The sequence below is a fragment of the Sapajus apella genome, unplaced genomic scaffold (genome assembly GCF_009761245.1).
Source record: "Sapajus apella isolate SASKATOON/1434 unplaced genomic scaffold, GSC_monkey_1.0 scaffold12, whole genome shotgun sequence".
Classification (NCBI taxonomy): Eukaryota; Metazoa; Chordata; class Mammalia; order Primates; family Cebidae; genus Sapajus; species Sapajus apella.
In genome coordinates, this window is record NW_022436952.1 from 37,975,915 (window position 1) to 37,999,097 (window position 23,183).

General features: G+C 47.0%; 1 protein-coding gene across 1 annotated transcript; it reads left to right on the forward strand.

Annotated features, from left to right (window-relative positions):
* The first annotated feature begins 13,673 nt into the window (after window positions 1-13,673).
* Window positions 13,674-22,320, forward strand: LOC116553475. The gene is made up of 2 exons (XM_032281012.1): window positions 13,674-14,239; window positions 21,601-22,320. Exons 1-2 carry the CDS (start codon window positions 13,771-13,773, stop codon window positions 21,762-21,764), a joined length of 633 nt encoding a protein of 210 aa, XP_032136903.1. The 5' UTR covers window positions 13,674-13,770; the 3' UTR covers window positions 21,765-22,320.
* Window positions 22,321-23,183: the final 863 nt, after the last annotated feature.

Here is a 23,183-nt window from a genome sequence, read left to right on the forward strand (position 1 = left end):
TTTCTTTTCTTTTCTTTTCTTTTCTTTTCTTTTCTTTTCTTTTCTTTTCTTTCTTTCTTTCTTTCTTTCTCTCTCTCTCTTTCTTTCCTTCCTTTCTTTTCTTTTCTTTCTTTTTTTGAGATGGAGTTTCGCTCTTGTTACCCAGGCTGGAGTGTAATGGCGCGATCTCGGCTCACTGCAACCTCCGCCTCCCGGGTTCAGGCAATTCTCCTGCCTCAGCTTCCTGAGTAGCTGGGACTACAGGCACGCGCCACCATGCCCAGCTAATTTTTTGTAGTTTTAGTAGAGACGGGGTTTCACCATGTTGACCAGGATGGTCTCGATCTCTTGACCTCGTGATCCACCCTCCTTGGCCTCCCAAAGTGCTGGGATTACAGGCGTGAGCCACCGCGCCCGGCCCTCTTTCCTTCCTTCCTTCCTTCCTTCCTTCCTTCCTTCCTTCCTTCCTTCCTTCCTTCCTTCCTTCCTTCCTTCCTTCCCTCTCTCTCTCTTTTTCTCTCTTTCTCTCTTTCTCTCTTTTCTTTCTTTTCTTTCTTGTTTCTTTTACAGAGTTTTGCTCTTGTTGTCCAGGCTGGAGTGCAATGGTGCGATCTCGGTTCATCTCAACCTCCGCCTCCCAAGTTCAACCGATTCTCCTGCCTCAGCCTCCCGAGTAGGGGGGACTATAGGCATGTGCCACCACGCCCAGGTAATTTTTTTGTATTTTTAGTAGAGACAGGTTTTCACTGCGTTAGCCAGAATGGTCCCAATCTCCTGATCTTGTAATCCTCCCGCCTTGGCCTCCCAAAGTGCTGGGATTACAGGTGTGAGCTACCACACCCGGTTAGACTTGGTTTTATTTAACCTACTTAGGACTTCTGCTTCCTCAGCTGGCAAATTCCTGTCTTTCTTCAGTTCAGGAAACTTCCTCCCATCACCTGTGCATACTGCCTTCCCTCCGCTGTTGTGATTTTTCCCCTTCTGAATTCCTGTTTGGAATTTATCATACTATACACCTTGTTATTCATTTTGTCTTTCTTATTTTCTATCTCTTTACCACTTCCTGAATGATTTCCTCATATTTGTTCTGATTCATTAATTCACTCTATAGTAGGATTTAGGTAACTGTTTATTAAGTTTTGTTCAGCTGGGTGTGATCTTGGCTCACTGCAACCTCTGCCTCCCAGGTTCAAGTGATTCTCCTGCTTCAGCCTCCCGAGTAGCTGGGATTACAAGCATGTGCCACCATGCCCAGCTAATTTTTTGTATTTTTAGTAGAGACAGGTTTCTCCATGTTGGTCAGGCTGGTCTCAAACTCCCAACCTCGGGTGATTTGCCTGCCTCAGCTTCCCAAATTGCTAGGATTACAGTTGTGAGCCACCACACCCGGCCAACCCTGTCTCTTAAAAAAAAAAAAATATATATATATATATATGGCCGGGCGCGGTGGCTCAAGCCTGTAATCCCAGCACTTTGGGAGGCTGAGGCGGGTGGATCACGAGGTCAAGAGATCGAGACCATCCTGGTCAACACGGTGAAACCCCATCTCTACTAAAAATACAAAAAATTAGCTGGGCGTGGTGACGCGTGCCTGTAATCCCAGCTACTCAGGAGGCTGAGGCAGGAGAATTGCCTGAACCCAGGAGGCGGAGGTTGCGGTGAGCCGAGATCGCGCCATTGCACTCCAGCCTGGGTAACGAGAGCGAAACTCCGTTCCAAAAAAAAAAAAAAATATATATATATATATGCACACACACACATATTATATTATATATAATATAAAAGAAATATGTTTAAAATGTTTACAGTATTCAAATACTTAAAGGAAGAAATAGAATGTATATGATGAGAGTGAGATACTGTGGGGGGAAAGATGGGTTTGAAAAAGAACTAAGAAGAAATTTTAGAAATGAAAAATGATGTGTAGACATTTAGATTTTTTTTTTTTTTTTTGAGACAGAGTCTCGCTGTGACACCCAGGCTACACTGCAGCCTCAGCCTCCTGGGTAGCTGGGATTACAGGTGTGCACCACCATGCCCGGCTGAGTTTTGTCTTGGCTAATTTTTTTGGTCTCAAATTCCTACCTCAGGTGATCCTCCCGCCTTGGCCTCCCAAAGTGCTAGGATTACAGGCATGAGCCACAGTGCCCAGCCCAGGGATGTGCCCAGTTTTTTTTTTTTAAACAAAACTTTTAATTTTTTTTCCTTTGTGGCTGGGCAAGGCAGCTCACGCCTGTAATCCCAGCACTTTGGGAGGTCGAGGAGCACAGATCGCTTGAGGTCAGGAGTTCAAGATCAGCCTGTTCACCAACATGGTGATACCCTGTCTCTACTAAAAACACAAAAATTAGTCTGGTGTGGTGGTGCACACCTGTAATCCCAGCAACTTGGGAGGCTGAAGAGGGAGGATTGCCTGAACCCAGGAGCCAGAGGTTGCAGTGAGTTGAGATCATGCCACTACACTCCAGCCTGGACAACAGAGCAAGATGCCATCTCAAAAAAAAAATTTTTTTTTTTTTCTTTTTAAAGTAGAGATACGCTCTCACTGTATTGCTCAGGCTGGTCTCAAACTGCTGTCCTTAAGCGATCCTTCTATCTCAGCCTCCCAAAATATTGGGATTACAGGTGTGAGCCACTGAACCCAGCCTGAAACACCTTTTATTTATTTATTTATTTTAATTTTTAAATTTAAATTTTGTCCCCTCCCCCGCCTACTATTTTAATTTAATTTAATTTTATTTTTTAAGACAGAGTTTGGCTCTTGTTGCCCAGACTGGAGTGCAATGGGGTGATCTTGGCTCACTGCAACCTCTGCCTCTCCGGTTCAAGAGATTCTCCTGCCTCAGCCTCTCGAGTAGCTGGGATTACAGGCACCCACCACGCCTGGCTAATTTTGTATTTTTAGTAGGGACGGAGTTTCACCATGTTTTCAGGCTGGTCTGGAACTCCCGACCTCAGGTGATCTGCCCACTTCAGCCTCCCTAAGTGCTGGGAATACAGGTGTGGGCCACCTCGCCAGGCCACATTTCTTTTAAATTAGCATTTGTGTTTCGTGAATTGAAACATTTTTTCAGATTGTCCTTTTACCTGTAATTTCTGGTTGCGTACACTTTCTCATTCCTTGCATTTGCCATATGTTTATCATGGCATTTGCTTCTTTATTTGTTTCCTAAGGGAGCAGGGTCTTTCCCATTCTCTAGGTTTTGGATCAACTCCTGTGAGGCTATTTTGTGTTTCTAGCTGCAAGTATTTTATGCATTTCACCACCTCTGGGCAGTGTTTACTAATTTCTTGCCCTGGGGTTCTCAAGCGGCAAGTCTGGTGTGTATTCAGGTGCCACCTCTCTGATTGGCACAGAGCTGGAGGTCTGATTTTTTCACCCACAGGCTCCCGGCCGACACCTCGCTCTTTGCTGTGGTGCAGTTTTTCTGGAACCGGTTTTATCTACCAGACAACCCTTTTGTTCTTGACTTTTAGCAGGAAACCTGGTGGCAGCTCATGGGCCTGAGGCCACATCTCCCATCCCCAGAGGGCATTGCATTTCTGATTCTGATACCCTGGGCTTATGATAAGTGAGGCCTGGGGGTGTTTTGTGATTGGTCACAAGGAGTTTTTTAGGTAAAATTTTTATTGAAATCTATGAATTCATGCCATAGAAAAGGGCACAAATCATGAGTAATCAGTCTGATGAGTTTTTACAAAGTCCACACACTGTATAACTGCCACACAGATCATGATATAGAACATTATTGGCAATCCCCTCCCTGAAACCCCTCCAGACCCCTCTAATCATTACTCTGCACATAAAGGCAATTAGTATTCCAGTTTCTAATGGCATTTCTTTTTAACCATTTGGTACTTTTACCTTATACAAATGGAATCATACATTATGTACTCTTCAGCGTCTGGTTTCTTTTGTCATTGTATTTGTGAAATTTACTCATGTTACTGTGTGTAGTGTTCTAGTCTATGAAAATACCACAATTTAAAAATCTGACCAGACGCAGTGGCTCATGCCTGTAATACCAGCACTTTGAGAGGCCGAGGCAGGCGGATCACTTGAGGTCAGGAGTTTGAGACCAGCCTGGCCAACATGGTGAAACCGTCTCTATGAAAAATACAAAAATTAGCCAAGCATAGTGGCAGGTGCCTGTAATCCCAGTTACTCAGGAGGATGAGGAGGAGCATTGCTTGAACCTGGGAGGCAGAAGTTGCAGTAAGCCAAGATCGTGCCTTTGCACTCCAGCCTGGGTAACGAGCAAAACTCCATCTCAAAAAAAAAAAAAAAAATCTATTGTAGTGTCAATAGACCCTTAGATATTGCCCCGCTTGGAGGCTATTATAAATAGTATTTCTATGAACATGCTTGTATAAGTTTTCTGGTTAACATATATAAGCATTTCTTTTGGGAATGTACCTAAGAATGGAATTGCTGGGTCATAAATATGCTGAGTTTTAGCAGATGCTAGCAAACAATTTTTCAAAGTTGTACCAGCTTGCACTCCCACCAACAGTGAGGAATGTTTTCATGTCTATGCGTCACATATTAGAGGATTCAAAACTGGAGGAAATCTTGTCTGGATCAAGAGTTTTCTCTTTTTTTAGATGAGGTCTGGCTCTGTCACCCAGGCTGGAGTGCAGTGGTGCAACCATGGCTCACTGCTGCCTTCAACTCTTGGGCTCAAGCGATCCTTCTGCCACAGTTTCCTGTATAGCTGGGACTACTGGTTGATGACACCATGTCTGCCTATTTTTTTTTTTTTTTTGTAGAGACAGGGGTCTCACTATGTTGTCCAGGCTGGTCTCCAACTCCTGGCCTCAAGTGAACCTACTGCCTTGGCTTCCCAAAGTGCTGGGATTACAGGAGTAAGCCACGGTGCTTGGCCTCAAGAATTATCCTTTTTAAGGTGAATGAATTAAGACTGATGTCAGAATCCTGGTATATGTTGTTTATACTTCATGGTATATAACTACAAAGTATTATGTTTCAAAATCCCTACAGCTTTTTTGAACGTTTATCTAGTGCCAGGTACTGTTCTAAGAGGCCATTTCATCACACAGCCCTTTGGGGGAGGTGTTAGTATTTTTCACATGGTTCAGGTGAAGCAGCTTCAGGTTAAGAAGATGAAATAACTGTCCCCGGGTCCCAGAGCCTGAAGTAACAGAGCTGGAACAGCATGACTCCAAAGCCTTGAGCTCTTCTTGCTGCACTACAAATATATGTGCTCCTGTGCGTCCTTCCCGAGTGTGGACTCTGCCTCTTAAAAAAAAAAAACAACAAAAAAAAAAAAACAACTCTTTTTAAGCCTCCTAAAGACATAAGATCAGAGCTATATGTTGCTGGATGCAAATACTTAGACCAGATGAAATTTGTCCAACTGCACCTTGAAACTGTGCCTTAGTATAAGGATGAAAATAGGTGAGCAGTCACCTTGAAGAATTCTGTCCCCAAAAGTCTTGTTTCTCTCCAGTGTGCTGTGTGTTACAATGGCTCAATGCTGGCCCATAGTGGCACCTCAGTAATATTGGCTGAATGAAATTTCAGAAAAGTTCATATTTGTGCAGTTGACGGCACCCTGCTGACTGCAGCGCCTAGCCTCTAATTTCTGACCACCAGGGGGCGTACGTCCGTTCCCAGAGTACCCTTATTCCCAGCGGACTCTGGAAAGCAGGGTCCCCGAGGACACGGAGTCCCAAGGAAGAGAGGGACTCTCCCAGAATACTCTGAATTGAGAAAAAAGGTACATTAGAATTGTTTTTTCAGAGAGTGGTCCAATAGCCACCAAACCATAATCACCTAGGGTGCATGGTTAAAATGCAAACTCCAGCTGGTTCACTTAAGACTTTCTGGGGGTAGGACATAGGAATTACATGTTAAAGCCTCCAGGCAATATACCCCCCTGCACATGGCTCTTTGTTTGGAATACCTATATTCAATATTGTGTTAAATGTGTGACCTCAGGCAAGTCAGTTAACCTAAGATTCAATATTGTCATATTAGGGGAACATAAAAACCTAACTCCTCGGTATGTTGTAAGGAATAAATTTATCAGTCCATCTAGAGAGCTTAGAATGATGCCTGGTAGCATCTTAGCTCTTATACCTCTTAAGATATGCTTATTATTGAATAAGCATAGGAAGGAGTGTGGTGAGGGGGCAAGAGCGTGGTGGACGAGAACCGGAAATCTGAGATATGTGACTCCAGTCTGGGCTATGCTACTCTTACTAACTATATGATCTTGAGCAAGTCAGTTAACTTCCCGGGGCCTCAGTTTCTTTCTTTTTTTCTTTATTTTTTCAGGGTCTCACTCTGTTACCCAGGCTGGAGTGCAGTGGCACAATTATAGCTCACTGCAGGCTTGAATGAACACCTGGGCTCAAGTGATCCTCCCACCTCAGCCTCCTGAGTATCTGGGACCACAGCTGCATGCCACCACTCCCAGTTAATTTACTTTTTTCTTTTTCTTTTTCTTTTTTTCTTTTTTTTTTTTTTTTTCTTTTTTTTTTTTCTTTGAGACAAAGTCTTGCTCTGTCACCCAGGCTGGAGTGCCGTGGCACGATTTTGGCTCACTGCAACCTCTGCATCCCAGGTTCAAGTGATTTTTCTGCCTCAGCCTCCTGAGTAGCTAGGATTACAGGCACCTGCCACCACACCTGGCTAATTTTTTTGTATTTTTAGTAAAGACATGATGTCATCATGTTGGCCAGGCTGGTCTCGAACTCCTGACCTCAAGTGAGCCACCCGCCTTGGCCTCCCAAAGGCATGAGCCACCACACTAGATAATTTTTAATTTTTTTTGTAGAGATGGGGGTTATTGTTATGCTCTCCAGGCTGGTCTTGATTTCCTGGGCTCAAATGATCCTCCTGCCTCAGCCTCCCAAAGCGTTGGGCTTACAGGTATGAGCCGCCATGCCTGGGCAGCCCGGGCCTCAGCTTCTACACATATAAAATGAGGGAGTAGGACAACACAGCAAGATCCTGTCCCTACAAAAAATCAAAAAATTAGCTGGGCATGCTGGCTCACACCTGTGGTTCCAGGTACCAGGGAGGCTAAGGCGGGAGGATTGCTTGAGCTCGGGAATTTGAGGTTGCAGTGAGCCATGATTGCAACCCTGCACTCCTACCTAGGCAAAGAGCAAGACCCTGTACCAAAAAAACAAACAAATGGCAGAACATGGTGTCTCATGTTTATAATCCCAGCACTTTGGGAGGCTGAGGCGGGTGGCTCACTTGAGGTCAGGAGTTTGTGACCAGCCTGGCCAACAAGGCAAAACCCTATCTCCACTAAAAATACAAAAAATAGCTGGGCCTGGTGGTGGGTGCCTGTAATCCCAGCTACTTGGTGGGGTGAGGCAGTAGACTTGCTTGAACCCAGGAGGTGGAAGTTGCAGTGAGCTGAGATCATGCCACTGCACTCCAGCCTGGGCAACAAAGCAAGACTCTGCCTTGAACGAACAATCAAACCAACAAAAACCCAAAAACTTCACAGGGTTTGAGGATCCTCCTGAACACACACACACATACACAGACACACACACACACACACACACACACACACACACACACACACCCCACTTCCCTTCATTTATGTTCCTACAGCCCCTGTGTGGTTCATTCATCTCGAATGACATTGCTAACTCTCTTCCCTGCTTTTTTGAGGGTAGGGACTGTGTTGTATTCATCCCAGGACCTCAGAGCCTGGCATGGTGCCTACCATATGGTTCCTGTGCAGTAAATATCATCTCTACTGGAGAATGTAGGAATATAAAGTGTGACACAAAGGGGAGGGACGGGGATAATTTTTTTTTTTTTTTTTGAGTGTTGCTCTGTTGCCCAGGCTGGACTGTAGTGGTGCGATCTCAGCTCACTGCAACCTCTGCCTCCCATGTTCAAGTGATTCTCCTGCCTCAGCCTCCGGAGTAGCTGGGACTACAGGCGCATGCCACCATGCCTGGCTAATTTTTTGTATTTTTAGTAGAGACGGGGTTTCACTGTGTTAGCCAGGATGGTCTTGATCTCTTGACCTGGTAATCTGCCTGCCTCAGCCTCGCAAAGTGCTGGGATTACAGGCGTGAGCCACCGCGCCTGGCCCATGATGGGGATAATTTTTTTTTTTTTTTTTTTTAAAGATGGGATTTCACCATGATGGCCAGGCTGGTCTTGAACTCCTGACCTCAGGTGATCCACCCACTTCAGCCTCCCAAAATGCTAGGATTACAGGCGTGAGCCACCGCGCCTAACCTGATCTTTTTTTTTTTTTGAGACGGAGTTTCGCTCTTGTTACCCAAGCTGGAGTGCAATGGCATGATCTCGGCTCACTGCATTCTCTGCCTCCTGGGTTCAAGTAATTCTCCTGCCTCAGCCTCCCGAGTAGCTAGGACTACAGGCGCATGCCACCATGCCCAGCTAATTTTTGTATTTTTAGTAGAGACGGGGTTTCACCTTGTTGACCAGGATGGTCTCGATCTCTTAACCTTGTGATCCACCCGACTCGGCCTCCCAAAGCGTGATGGGGTAATTTTTATTTCTAGTTGGTCTTTCGGGAAGTAGTTGTTGGGAGTAGCTGGAGGGGCCTGGAGACCTAAGCAGGGTGTTCTGGAGTATTGAGTGGACAGAGAGCTGGGTGCAGGGAATGGGGAAAAGGAAGAGCAGTTTGGAGCAGGGGAGCCTACAATGTGTTTCACCTCCCAGGCTCCTCCTGCAATTGACCTTTTTTTGTTGTTGTTGTTGCTGTTGGTTTGTTTTTTTGAAAGAAGCAGAAATGTGGTCAGGCCCAGCCCAGAGTAGCCTGCACAGGGTAGGCCTGCAAATATTTCAAATATGTAGCCAAGAGTCATAGCACCTGAGAACTAGAAGGAAACACAGAGGTTTGAGGCAGGCTTCTCATTTTTACAACAAAGTAGAAAACACAAGCCAGAAGGCAGTGTCCCTTGCCCGCCAAGTTGACGCATCAGGTAGTAGTGGTGACGGGAATGTGGGTCTGCCAACTTCCAACCCAGAACCCCACCCTGCACCCTGCTTTCTCCAACACTGGCTGAACAATGAATGACTTGCCTGGGAATGTTTTGGAAAGTGTGGTCGTGACTTCACCAGTCTTTGGTTCTGTCCGACCATCTAGCTGCCTCCTCCATGGATCCACCTGGATGGCCCCCGGGTCGTTTGAAATATAGATAGGTAGAACTGAGCTTGTTACCTTCTCCCAAGTTTTCCACTTCCCTCTTGTTTCTGCTCTCAGTAAAGGGTGCCACCATTTATTATTGCATTGTCCAGATTAGAAATCTGGGCGCGGTCCTTGACTCCTACTTCTCCCTCGCCCCTCAATCGTTACCAGTGCCTGTCAATCCCGCCTCCGGCTCTCTTTCCATTTCATCCCCGTCTCCAGTACTGAGGCTCCAGTTCAGGGTCTCTTCATGTTCAGGCAGACTCCTCATCAGTCTCACTGCCCTCAGACGCCAGTCCCCAGCAGCTCAAATTGTCACCTGCAGGCTGTTTGTAAAACACAAACCTGGCTGAATGTTGATTGAAGTCCTGTGCTTGGTGCTAAATGAATGATGATGAACAAGACGGATGGGGCCGAAGAGTTAACCAGGGCAAGGGCAATATGGACAAGTATATTCTAATTATAATATACCACAGTGAGGGTGTGGCAGGGGAAATGCAGAGATGCGAACCTCGGGGAAGGACGGCTCCTGAAGCTGGTGTGTTGAATTAGTTTATGTGAGTAATGAATACTCCTAATCCTGTGAGATTTTACCATTTGCTTCTCTCGCTGTGTCTTGTGGGCTGCGTGCTGTAATTGGGAGTGTGTGTGTATGCGAGTGCATGTCTGTGCACGCATGCGTTTCTGTTGGGATTGCATTTGGCTGTGAGTGACAGACAACCAAAAGAGTGGTGGCTTAAACAAAATGGAAGTTTATTTTTTCTCTGACTTAAGGTCCAGACCCAAGTGGTCCAGGATTGCTGTGGTGTCGTGTGTGTGTGTGTGTGTGTGTGTTTCTTTTTTTTGAGACAGGGTCTCACTCTGTCACCCTGGCTGGAGTTCATGATCACAGCTCACTGCAGCCTCGAACTCCTGGGCTCAAGCCATCCTCCCGCCTCCTCACCTTAGCTGCAACTACAGGTATGCGCCACCCTGAATGACTAATTTTCTTATTTTTGGCAGAGATGGGGTCTTTCCCTGTTGCCCAGGCTGGCTCGGCTTCCTGGCCTCAAGTGATCCTCCCACCCTGGCCTTCCAAAGTGCTAGGACTATAAGCATGAGCCACTGCACCCAGCAGGTTGCAAATTCTTTGACACTTCTCTCATTAAGCAGTCGATCAGTGAGAGACGGCTTCATTGAGCTATAAATAAAAGGTTCAATTACTACAGAAGAAAAGGAATTTCATATTAGGGGAAGGTTAGTAGTCTCTGTCACAATGTGTGTGTGTATAAATTTTCTAGGCGTCCTGTCCCTTCTCATTGAATGCTGGTGGACTTGGGACCGCTTTGACTAAAACGGTAGGTCTATTAGAGTAGGCAGAAGTGATGGCAGGTATCTTCTGGGGTTCAGTTGTAACAGGCCATAGAGCATCGACTTTGTTCACTGGAATGCTTGCTCTGGGAGCCCAGGCTGCCGTTTAAGAAGTCCAACTCTCCTGACAGCTGGAGAGGCCACATGTGGATGTTCCAATTCATAGTTCTGGCTGAGCCTTCCAGCTGTCCGGCTGACATGCCAGGCATGAGTGAAGCCATCACGGACTCTCCAAGCCAACCCGTGTGCAGGCTGAACTCCACCAAGTGACCTCAGTCAATGGCACAAGGAGTAAAACAATTCTCCAGCTGAGCCTTGCCTGGAAGTTGCACTTACCAATACAATGTTTATCCTGGTTGACCGGGGAGTAGTCACATGGCCACACCTGGCTGAAAAGAAGGCTGGAAAAAATAAAGTCCTTATTCTGGGTGGACATTGCCCAGCTATAAAGAAAAGGTCCAATTACTATAGAGGATGAGAAGAGGAATCTCATAGTAGGGGAAGGTTAGCTCTATCACAGCATGTGTATGTGTATAATGTAAAGTTTCTATGTGTTTATCACTGGAAAGTCATTCAATATTTATTGGTTCTGTTAACGCAAATGAGGGCCAGAGAGGTAGAGTGAGCCGCCCAAAGTCACACAGGAAGTGATAGTGCCTGGGCCTCTAATATCAGATCAGGAGCATCCGGGCAGTAGATAGACTAGGAATTTGCAGCTTCTGGTCCCAGGCCTGCCCTGTCACCTGCTAGGACTATACTACTGGCACCTGTTCCACCTGGCACCCACTTCCTTGTACCCACACTTACTTCTGGGTGGATGAGGGGGCCCTGGATTAGAGCAGCAATTTCCTAGCATCCTCCAGAAAAGAGGGAAGACAGGCAGGAGGTGGCTCCAGCCTGGAACCCTAGGCAATACTTCTGAGTGTGGCCTGGGGAGCCACTGACATGTGGGCCAACCTGGCTGAAGGACCTACAGTCAGATCTTTTGATCCTTGGAAGGAAGATGGCTAGGAAAGACTTTTTTTTTTTTTTTTTTTCCTGCATGGTCAAACCAGTTTACGCCAATATTTCATGAGATCCTCATCCAGGGAGGCACCCGTCCCATCTGACGTGCTCATGGAGAGTGGTTCCTGATGCTGGTGACTAGGTAGCCTGAGCGATACTGGTGAGTCTTTGTGGTGCATCTGAATGGTGTGGCTCAGTGATTACAAGATGATTTTGCCCTCTGAGGATCAGTTTCCTCTTATGTAAAATGAGGATGATAAGAACTGCCTCTTAGGATTTTTATGAGCATTTAAAATGAAATAATATTGGCCAGGCATGGTGGCTCACACCTGTAATCACGGCACTTTGGGAGGCCAAGGTGGGCAGATCACCAGAAGTCAGGAGTTCAAGATCAGCCTGACCAACATTGGTGAAACCCTGCCTCTACTAAAAATAGAAAAATCAGCTGGGCTTGCTGGTGGGCACCTGTAATCCTGGCTACTCGGGAGGCTAAGGCAGGAGAATCACTTCAACCAGGGAGGTGGAGATTGCAGTGAGCTGAGATCGCGCCACTGGACTCCAGCCTGGGTGACAGAGTGAGACTCCGTCTAAAAATAAAAAATAAAAATTTATAGATAATATAGGTAAAGCGCCTATCACAGTGCCTGGCCGTAACAAGCACTTAACACATGTTAGCCATTACTGTTCTTATTGCCACTGCTAAGTCCTGCCAGGCTCTAATATCTCTGGCTCTAAGAAAAAGGAAATTGGAAGAAATAATAATGGCAATAAGTTTGGATATAGTTATTATTATTATTATTTGAGACAGAGAGACGAGGTCTCATTTTGTTGGCCTTGAATTCCTGAGCTCATGTGGTCCTCCCACCTTGGCCCCACAAAATGCTGGGATTATAGGAGTGAGCCACTGCGTCCGAACTTGATGTGATTTTTTGCAGACCTTACCCACGTTTTCCTTACTGGCATTTTCACACTTCATGCCCACCACTGGCCCCTTTTCTAGGGACTGCACTGTCCTGTGCCCATTGCCTAAGAAGATGATGCTGCAGAAATAAAGTTCCTTCCTGGCCTAGTTCCCCAGAAACCCAGGCTTTAGGGGAATGGAGAGGTTTCTGAACACAGGCCACATATTTGAAGGAAATACCGTAAATGAAACTGGGTGGGGTGGGCTTAAGGGGAGTGGGCTTCCCTTCAGAAACTAAAGAAGCTCCCTCCAGGCTGGTGGCAGAGGAAAAGGAATGACTATGTAGGTGCCATGAGTTCCAGCAAGAAGAACCCTGCTGTGCATTTGGGGCCACAGCCTGGGCGAGCAGGAGAATGGCCCCGTTGTGAGGCTGGGCAAATGAGAACTTGGCCCCCTGGAGTCCTGGAACACTAAGCCTGGCATGAATGTAGTAAAAAAGAAAAAAAAAGCCACCAGAAGCCGGGCATGGTGACACAGATCTGTAGCCCCAGCTACTCAGGAGACTCCCATCCTCACGGGAGGACGGCTTTAGCCCGGGCGTTCAAGGCTGCAGTGAACTGCGATCATGGCACTGCACTCCAGCCTGGGTGACAGAGCGAGACACTGTCTCTAAAACAAAAAACAAAAAACACCCACATGTGAGTCAGTGACTAGCTGAATAGTGGATGACACAGTGATTCAGATCAGTGGCAGATGACATAGAGGCGGAGTGCTTTCAACCCCGCCTTTGGAGACTTTGGAAAAATCCTGTTGTAGAAGGAGGGGAAACCTAAAATTGGCTGTGATTGAACAGAGTTATACAAAAGTTAATACCTATTTCCTATACCCTAAAGCTGGGGGTGGAGTTGTTCCTGCTACACTTGTGTCAAATACTGGATAATTTATGACATGAAGTCATCAAGTTTAAGTCAATCAGATCTGAATTTGAATTCCAGCTGTGTGACCCAAGATAAATTACCTAACCTCTCTGTTCCTCAGTTTCCTCTGCTACCATGTAGGGATCCTAATATCAACCTCATAGCGTTGATGGGAGGATATGAATGAGGAAAGGGATGTAAAGTTTATATGTGTTTAGCTCTGGAAAGCCATTCAATATTTGTTGGTTCTCTTACACAAATGAGGACCAGAGATGTAGAGGGAGTTGCCCAAAGTCACACAGGAAACCATACAGCCCTAGGCCCTTGGATTCAGGCTTGGATGCTGAGAGATGTCAGGAAGGCCAGAGCAGCTGGGCAGGCTTTCTGGAGAAGGGGGTCCTCTCTTGGAAGGTGCTCCTAGTTGTCATCCCCAAGCTTCCCTGCGCCTTCCACCAAAATGGGAGAAAAGGACTTCATGAGGAAGAACTGCTCCGGGGAGGGACAAGCCACAGCTCCTGATTCACTCCTGCCAGTGTACACCAAGATCTCTTGGGGGCCTGGTGGTTTCCAAGCCAGGCCTCGTTTGCCCTTCCACATGGGTGACCATGCGGAGCCTCAGGGCGTCCACACCTATGGAACAAATTTAAGGAATCTGGCAAGCCATGGCCACATCCGGGTCCTCAGTGCTGGCAGTGGGGGGATTCTCGTGGCTTCTGTTGTGCCAAGTGGGCAGAATTTTCAGCACGAGGGATGCCCATTGTGTCTCCCAGCTTTTGTCCAGCCTTTTCTGAGTTTTCCTCCTGCAGGGCCCCCAAGGCCTGGGGACAAACAGCCACATTCTGCACATTTCCTGGTCTGCAGTACCCCTAAGCAGGCAGCAGGTTTATTTGGACCCCCAGCTCTCAGAGACAACTACCTCCTTTCAGGTAAGAGAATGGTGGGCCTGGCTCTGGGGCTGTCCAGAAGGCAGAACTACACTAAGAGGGACTTAGGATAGACTGAAGGAGCATCTTGCTGATGGGGAGGAGAATGAGGCCATGGAGCAGGTTTTGTCTACGTGTTTGGTTCAATTTTTCTCTCTCTTTTTTTGTCTTCTGAGAGCATGAGATGTACAGGCCTTTCATGCCCCACCATCTCTCCTTTGGAGGCTGCAGAGCCTAAAGAGCACGGGCTTCGGAGACAGCAGACTTACATTGAAATCCCAGCTCTGACATTCAGTTTTCTCACCTGTAAAATGGGAAAAACTGTATATATCCTTATTATAAATTCCATGTAGCCATTCATTCAAAATGCTTTCATTGATTTTTGAGGAGCACTTGTACCAGTAACCAACCTAAGGTTACAAATGAGAGCCAAGTGTAGTTTTGACATGGACGTTGGTTGATAGTCTCATTTAAGTGAAGGGGTAAGATGAAAGGGAAACAATGAGGACTTTTGTCCTGAGCCTCTTTCCTTATTCAATGACATGAACAGCCTCTTTGGTGAATCTGATAGTAGTTTACGAATACTGAAAGAATATTTCCTCGAATTTTTGGGCTATTCACAATGTAATGGCTACATACAAGACACATTATTGAGTTTAATCTACATAATTAACAATTTCTCCATCAATTTTTTTTTTTTGAGACGGAGTTTCACTCTTGTTGCCCAGACCGGAGTGCAATGGCACGGTCCTGGCTCACCGCAAGCTCTGCCTTCCGAGTTAGAGCAGTTCTCCTGCCTCAGCCTCCCGAGTAGCTGGGGTTGCAGGCGTGTGCCATCACACCCAGCTACTACTATTTTTAGCAGAGACAGGGTTTCTCTTTTTTTTTTTTTTTTTTTGAGACGGAGTTTCGCTCTTGTTACCCAGGCTGGAGTGCAATGGTGCGATCTCGGCTCACCGCAACCTCCACCTCCTGGGTTCAGGCAATTCTCCTGCCTCAGCCTCCTGAGTAGCTGGGATTACAGGCTCGCACCACCATGCCCAGCTAATGTTTTGTATTTTTAGTAGAGACGGGGTTTCACCATGTTGACCGGGATGGTCTCGATCTCTTGACCTCGTGATCCACCCGCCTCGGCCTCCCAAAGTGCTGGGATTACAGGTTTGAGCCACCGCGCCCGGCTGAGACAGGGTTTCTCTATGTTGGTCAGGCTGGTCTTGAACACCCGACCTCAGGTGATCTGCCCACCTTGTCCTCCCAAAGTGCTGGGATTACAGGAGTGAGCCACCGCACCTGGCCTCCATTAATATTTTAAGCCTCAACAATCAACGAAACAATAGATCAAGCCCTTTGTTTTGCAGTTTTTGCTGATTTCCACATTCTTACCATGGCCAAGTTCGTGCTACCAATGTGACATCACTGAGCATGGAGGTAGGAGGAGATTTACAGCAGTCCACCACAGTATTGCACTTCTCCCATACAGATGTAGTAGACACGAATAGTCTCAAGAACATAGATCATAGGAAAATGTAGTAAAATAATTAGGAAGTTATGAGTTTTGTTTTGAAGACAATTGATTTAATTATAGGCTTATATCATTTAATTTTTTATAATGATGGTACTTAACAACTGACTAAAAATTTGACAATCAGCTCTTGTGAGATGGTGCAAGCTGGCTGCAGCTCACCAGTGCACAGAAGATAAGGTAGGTCTCGTAAATGGGAGAAGTTGGCTGGGTGTGGCTAAGAGAAATTGGGCAGCACCCCCTTTCCCTAAATGGGAAGCCACTAACCAGGTCCCAAAAGCTATTTCCCATCGTGTGTAGTGTTGTCAGATTATCCAATTTTCTTTCCTAGAAATCTGGGATTTATGTGATTCTTTTGATTTAAGAAAATTGGCAACAAGTGAAGACATTTTTGCAAACATAGTGCAAGCCAAACCAAATCTATTTGTGTGCAGGATACAGCCTGTGAGCCCCCTCTGCCCTCACCTGTGCCTCATGAGTGCTCCTGTTAGGGACCCAGTGAGCAGGGCCAGGACTAGGATGAGGGGAGGCACTCACCCCAGTCATAGAACTTAAGGGGATGCAAAAAATTCAGTAATCAAAATAAATAATATTTTAGTGCCATATTAAAAAAATTTTTTTAGGGATGGGGCCTTGCTATGTTGCCCAGGCTGGTTTCAAATTCCTAGGCTCATACAATCCTCCCACCTCAGCCTCCCGAGTAGCTGAGACTATAGGCACATCCCACTGTGTGCCTGTATTTTTAGCAATGCCATATTTTTAGCAATCAGATTAATGCAAAAAAATCCATATTGAACAAAATGATATTTTCAGTAAAGACAGAATCAGTAACAGTATTGTGCCAGGGCACACTGGAGCCTGAGGCAAAAGTAAAAATCTATCATATTGATTTGGGACTAGGGGAGCTCAATGGGCATTTGTTAATGGAGCTTAATGGCACCATCAGTGCCATTCTCCGGCCCAGTGTCCTAGGGCCTGAGGAGGGCAGGGATACTTTAAGATTTCAAGCTGGGAGGCCAAGCACAGTGGCTCATGCCTATAATCCCAGCACTTTGAGAGGCCATGGTGGGTGGATGACCTGAGGAGTTCAAAATCAGCCTGGCCAACATGGTGAAACCTCATCTCTACTAAAAATAAAAAAATTAGCTGGGCACAGTGGCTAACGCCTGTAATCCCAGCACTTTGAGAGGCCAAGGCAGGCAGATCACAGGTCAGGAGTTTGAGACCAGCCTGGCCAACATAATGAAATCCGGTCTCTACTAAAAATGCAAAAATTAGCCGGGCATGGTGGCATGCACCTGTAATCCCAGCTAATTGGGAGTCTGAGGCAATAGAATCTCTTGAACCTGGGAGGCAGAGGTTGTGGTGAGCCAAGATCATGCTACTGCACTCCAGCCTGGGCTGCAGAGCAAGATTCCATCTCAAAAAAAAAAAATTAGCTGGGTATGGTGGCACACACCTGTAGTCCTAGCTACTTGGGAGGCTGAGGCAGGAGAATCGCTTGAACCCAGGAAGTGGAGGTTGCAGTGAGCTGAGATTGCACCACTGCACTCCAGCCTGGGCGACAGAATGAGACTCCGTTTCAAAAACAAACAAACAAACAAAGGTTTGGAGCTTGGAAACTTCCTTCCAGTCCTTGGCTCTTCTTGAAGGCTTCTATTTTCCATGTGGCTCCTAGGAAGGCCCAGAGAATGCTTGCTCAGCAACCTACCCCAGCCCCAGAAGATCTGAGTTAGAGGAGGATCGGAATCCATCCACAGTGGAGCTGATTTGCATGACAGGGCTTGTCATGGCTGAGGACCTGGGGATTCACCACTCCTGACTCTGCAAGGTCCTTGCTGTGTGACTTTGCACAGCTGATTGGAGCTTCACGATTTCCTAGGATATGGGGCCTATGTTATTCTCCCTAACTTCTAGCCAGTCACAGCATCTTGTTTACCCCTTGTGGAGTTTTATTTTTATTTTTTTTTAATTTTACTTTAAGTTCTGGGATACATATGCAGAACGTGCAGGTTTGTTACACAGTGTACATGTGCCATGGTGCTTTACTGTGCCTATCAGCCTGTCATCTAGGTTTCAAGCCCCACATGCATTAGGTATTTGCCCTAATGTTCTCCCTCCACTTTCCCCCGACCCCCTGACAGGCCCCACTGCGTGATGTTCCTCTCCATGTGTCCATGTGTTCTCATTGTTCAACTCCCACTTACGAGCGAGAACATGTGGTGTTTGGGTTTCTGTTCCCGTGTTAGTTTGCTAAGAATGATGACTTCCAGCTTCATCCATGTTCCTGCAAAGGACATAAACTCATTCCTTTTTTATGGCTGCATACGTTTTATTTATTTTTTTTGGAAATGGAGTCTCACTCTGTCAAGCAGGCTGGAGTGCAGCGGTGCCATCTCAGCTCACTGCAACCTCTGTCTCCCAGGTTCAAGTGATTCTCCTGCCTCAGCCACCTGAGTAGCTGGGACTACAGGTGCCCGCCACCACAACCACACCCGGCTAATTTTTGTATTTTTAGTAGAGATGGGGCTTCACCATATTGGTCAGGTTTGTCTCAAGCTCCTGGCCTCAAGCGATCCGCCCACCTTGGCCTTCCAAAGTTCTGGGATTCCAGGTGCAAGCCACCACGCCTGGCTCAGTGTTACATTTTACATCCTAGAATATAAAGGTCAACTCTCTCCTCCCCTTCCTCCAAGCAGAATACACTGTGTTTAGCCTAGATCAGTGGTTCTCAAATAAGGGTGGGGGGAGTTTTGTCCATCAGAAACATTTGCAATAAAGGCGTTTTGGGTTGTCATGACCAGGAGCAGGGGTGCTACTAGCGTCTACTGAGTAGAAGCCAGGAATGCTGCTAAACCCCCTACAGTGCCCAGGGCAGTTCCCTACACTGTAGAATTATCTAGTCCAAATGTCAATATGCGGAGGTTAAAGCTGAAGTTGAGAAACCTTGGCCTAAAAAGATAGATCTCTGTCCCGTTTTCAAAGTTCTCCTGGGAGACTTGCTCTGCCTCCAGTTTTGTCCTTCTTCCGTTGCCTGAAAGCACCTTGGCCTTCCAAAGTGCTGGGATTGTAGGCATGAGCTACCACGCAGTTCTCTTCCATTGCCTTAAAGTTCTGGCAGCCAGAAACTTCTAACTCCTTGACTCCTATTGTTATTTTAGAGACTTCTTCCCGTCTAGCTTCAAGGGAGATAGAAAGTAAGTTCCTCGCTGGGCATGGTGGCTCACGCCTGTAATCCCAGCACTTTGGGAGGCTGAGGCAGGCGGATCACCTGAGGTCAGGAGTTCGAGACCAGCCCGGCAACGTGGTGAAACCCTGTCTCTATTAAAAAAAAAAAAAAAAAGTAAGTTCCTCAATCCCCACTCTCTTCTTGGGCAAATTGGCATTTCCCCCTCGCTTTTCTATGCCTTGTTGATTTATTTCTTTTCCACCCTTCTCCCACCAGGGCTCAAGTCAAGAGAAGCAGGGGCTCAGTTCTGGTTTCCTAGATTTGAGAAGGAGCCCCAGCCTTTGCTCTGTGGAGAGGCAGGCCAGGGAGACAGGAGGTGAGTTTCAGGGTCTATGGGGGACCAAGGACTGACAAGGATGAGCAGGGAGCTCACCAGATGATTAATAAATATTGAACAATGGGGGGCAGGTAGTTCCCTTTTGCTGCCCACTCCAGGATGTCTTTGCTTGGCAAGAAAAGAAGGCCAGGCTTGGTGGCTCACACCTGTAATCCCAGCACTTTGGGAGGCTGAGGCAAGTGGATTGCTTGATCCCAGGACTCCAGACCAGCCTGGGCAGCATGGCAAAAACCCTTCTTCATTGAAAAAAAAAAAAAAAAAAACAACAAATTAGCTGGGTATGGTGGCGCACACCTGTGGTCCCAGCTACTTGGGAGGCTGAGGTAGGAGGATCACCTGAGTTCAGAGAGGTTGAGGCTGTGGTGAGCTGTGATTACACCACTGCACTCCAGCCTGGGCAATAGAGTAAGACCTTATCTCAAAAAAAAAAAAGGAAAGAAAATGCTCAGAGGTCTCCATCTCCCAAGTGCCTGCTGCCTGACCAAGGAGGCATACATAAAATGCCAGTCCTGCAGGAGCATCTACTTCCTTAGTGGTGGTGGTGAGGAGCTTAAATACTCAGACTGGGAGTTTCTGGTATTTTCTTCCTGAAGAGTGAAGAGAAGGGTTTTGGGGCAGCATGAGAGGAACTGCCAATAGCAGTAATAATAGCTTCTATTTATCACTGAGCACTCACCAGGTGCCAGGCACTGAGGAAGTCCCGCTCACCCCCACCATTTGGTTATAGACGTTTTTTTGTTTTTGTTTTGTTGTTTGGTTTTTTTGTTTGTTTTGAGACAGAGTCTCGCTCTGTAGCCTGGGCTGGAGCACAGCGATGTGATCTCAGCTCACTGCAACTTCCGCCTCCTGGGTTCTGTTTTGTTTTGTTTTGTGTTGAGACAGAGTCTCGCTCTGTCGCCAGGCTGGAGTGCAGTGGCGCAATCTCAGCTCACTGCAACCTCCGCCTCCTGGGTTCAAGCGACTCTTCCGCCTCAGCCTCCTGAGTAGCTGGAACTACAGGCACATGCCACCAAGCCTGGCCAATTTTTGTATTTTTAGTAGAGACGGGGTTTCACCATGTTGGCCAGGATGGTCTCGATCTCTTGACCTTGTGATCTGCCCACCTCGGCCTCCCAAAGTGCTGGGATTACAAGTGTGAGCCACCGTGCCCGGCCTGCCACCTGGGTTCAAGTGATTCTGATGCTTTAGCCTCCTGAGTAGCTGGGGTTACAGGCACCCACCAGCACACGCAACTATTTTTTATATTTTTAGTAGAGGCAGGGTTTCACCATGTTGCCCAGGCTGGTCTTGAACTCCTGACCTCAAGTGATCCACCCACCTCAGCCTCCCAAAGTGCTGGGATTACAGGCATGAGCCACCGCGCCTGGCCGTTTTGTTTTTGAGAGTCACTCTGTCACCCAGGTTGGAGTGCAGTGGCACAATCTCGGCCCACTGCAAACTCCACCTCCCTGATTCCAGTGATTCTCGTGCCTCAGCCTCCCAGGTAGCTGGGACTACAAGCGTGCACCACCACGCCTGGCTAATTTTTGTATTTTTAGTAGAGGCAGGTTTTCACCATGTTGGGCAGGCTAGTCTGGAACTCCTGACTTCAAGTTGTCTGACTCCCTCAGCCTCCCCAAGTGCTGGGATTACAGTCGTAAGGCACTGTGCCTGACTGGTTATATAAATGTTTTGTGGTAAAATATACATATAAAATTTACCATTCTGGCTGGGTATGGTGGCTCAAGCCTGTAATTCTAGCACTTTGGGTGGCCGAGGTGGGCGGATCGATCACCTGAGGTCAGGAGATTGAGATCAGCCTGGCCAACATGGGGAAACCCTATCTCTAATAAAAATACACAAATTAGCCAGACTTGGTGGTGGGCACCTGTAGTCCCAGTTACTTGGGAGGTTGATGCAGGAGAATTGCTTGAATCCAGGAGGTGGAGGTTACAGTGAGCCAAGATCGCACCACTGCACTCCAGCCTGGGTAACAGAGCAAGACTCTGTCTCAAAAAAACAAAATGTACCGTTCTCGCCATTTTGAGGTGTACACTTCATTGGCATTAAGTATCTCCACAGTGTGGCTCAGCTGTTATCACCTCCATGCCCAGAACTTTCTCATCATCCCAGATAAACTCTGCACCCATTAAACAATAACTCCCCAATCCCCCTCCCCTAGCGCCTGGGAACCTCTGTTCTACTTTCTGCCTCTATGAGTTTTGGGCAGAGGTTTATGTTATCTCTCACTGTCACTATGTCTTTGTCATTCTATGTTAAAAATCTCCACTTCACAGATGGGAAAGCAGGCCCAGAGGAGTTAAGTAATTGGACCCACAGTCACACAACTAGCAAGTGGCAGAGCCAGGATTTGAACCCAGGTCTGTCTGGCTCCAAAGGGCAGAGAAAGAAGAGGCAAGGAGGGAGAATGGAGGAGCTGCCTGAAGCGAGGTATGGGTGAGGAATGGAGGAGGCTTGTGTTTTCTTTCTTTCTCTTCTACTGACAGCTTGCTCAGGAACGCTGACCGGGCACACCTCTCTCTGACCTACCTAATTCAGGCCTTGACCTTGAGTGAGAACAGGTGGATTTCTTTCCTGCCTAGTATCTCTGTTTCCCCAATTTCATCTGACATCCTTCCTAGCTACAGTTAGGAGGAGCCAGCAGTAGGGGAATTTGGAACTCTGGGCTCTGAGTAAAATCTGGCAGAGCTTCCCCTGGAGCCTCCCTCCTCTCAAGCCTTTCTGTTCCTGGACAAGTTGACCAGTGTGTGAGTCTATCTGAGCAGGTCCCTTGTGCTTGCTGCTCTGTAGGGCACAACAACAAGATAAGGCCTGATAACAGGGAACGAGGCCAGCCAGAATGTGTGCAGGGATCCTGCATAGCAGTGAGCACAAGGAATTCAGGGATGGAGGCGTTCAGGGTGGGTTGGAATAGTCAGGGAAGAATTCCTAGAGGAAGTGGGTCTCAAGAGGTGGGTAGGATTGGGAAAAGAGAAAAAGCAAAGAGGGTTCTTGGAGGTGGGAATAATTCATAAGTTTTGGAGAGTACGCCTCTCTCTGGAGCTCTGGGAACACCAATGAGGGAGGAATTCTTTTGGCTACCCGTTCAATCTTTCATTCATCCAATAAACATATATTAAACACCTACTTCATATAAAGAGTAGGGATGGCCAGGCATGGTGGCTCACGCCTACAATCTACACTTTGGGTGGCTGAGGCGGGTGGATCACTTGAGCCCAGGAGTTAGAGACCAGCCTGAGCAGCAGGGTGAAACCTTGTCTCTACAAAAAATACAAAAATTAGCCTGGAATGATAGTGCATGCCTGTAGTCCCAGCTACTTGGGAGGCTGAGGTGGAAGGATCATTTGAGCCTGGGAGGCAAATGTTGTGGTGAGTCCAGATCATGGCACTGCGTTCCAGCCTCAGTGACGCTGTGAGACCCTATCTCAAAAAAATAAAAATAAGAGTAGTGACAAATAAAATACAGTTTCTGCTGTTGAATGATTCAGTCAGGTAATGGAGGTAAGTTTTGTGTTTTAAATGGAACTTGTATGTGGATGGGAATTGCAGACATGATGCACTTAGCAGGGGGCCACGATGGGAGTGGCCAGTCCTTCCTGGGATAGGGTCAGGAACCGTCCTTGGAGAAGCTACTGCTTGAACTGAGTGTTAGGAGGTAAATCAGAGTTGGCTGGAAAGACAGTAGGGCTGGACAGGCAGAGGCAGAGTGTGAGTGACTGCTCAGGAGCATGGTGCTGCCTGCAGATATGCAGGGCTTCCAGGAGTTCTGAGAGCTGAGGGTAAGGAGAGCACAGATGGGGCTGGAAGTGCAGGCAGAGGCTAGATTAGACACATTAGAGAAGGTCTTTCTTTTTTTTTT

Bases quoted from the DNA above. Each gene is read 5' to 3' on its own strand.
- LOC116553475 (XM_032281012.1), top strand. From the start codon at position 13,771: ATGGGAGAAAAGGACTTCATGAGGAAGAACTGCTCCGGGGAGGGACAA. The intron at 14,240-21,600 runs GTAAGAGAATGG...TCCACTTCACAG, and splicing joins AGACAACTACCTCCTTTCAG to ATGGGAAAGCAGGCCCAGAG.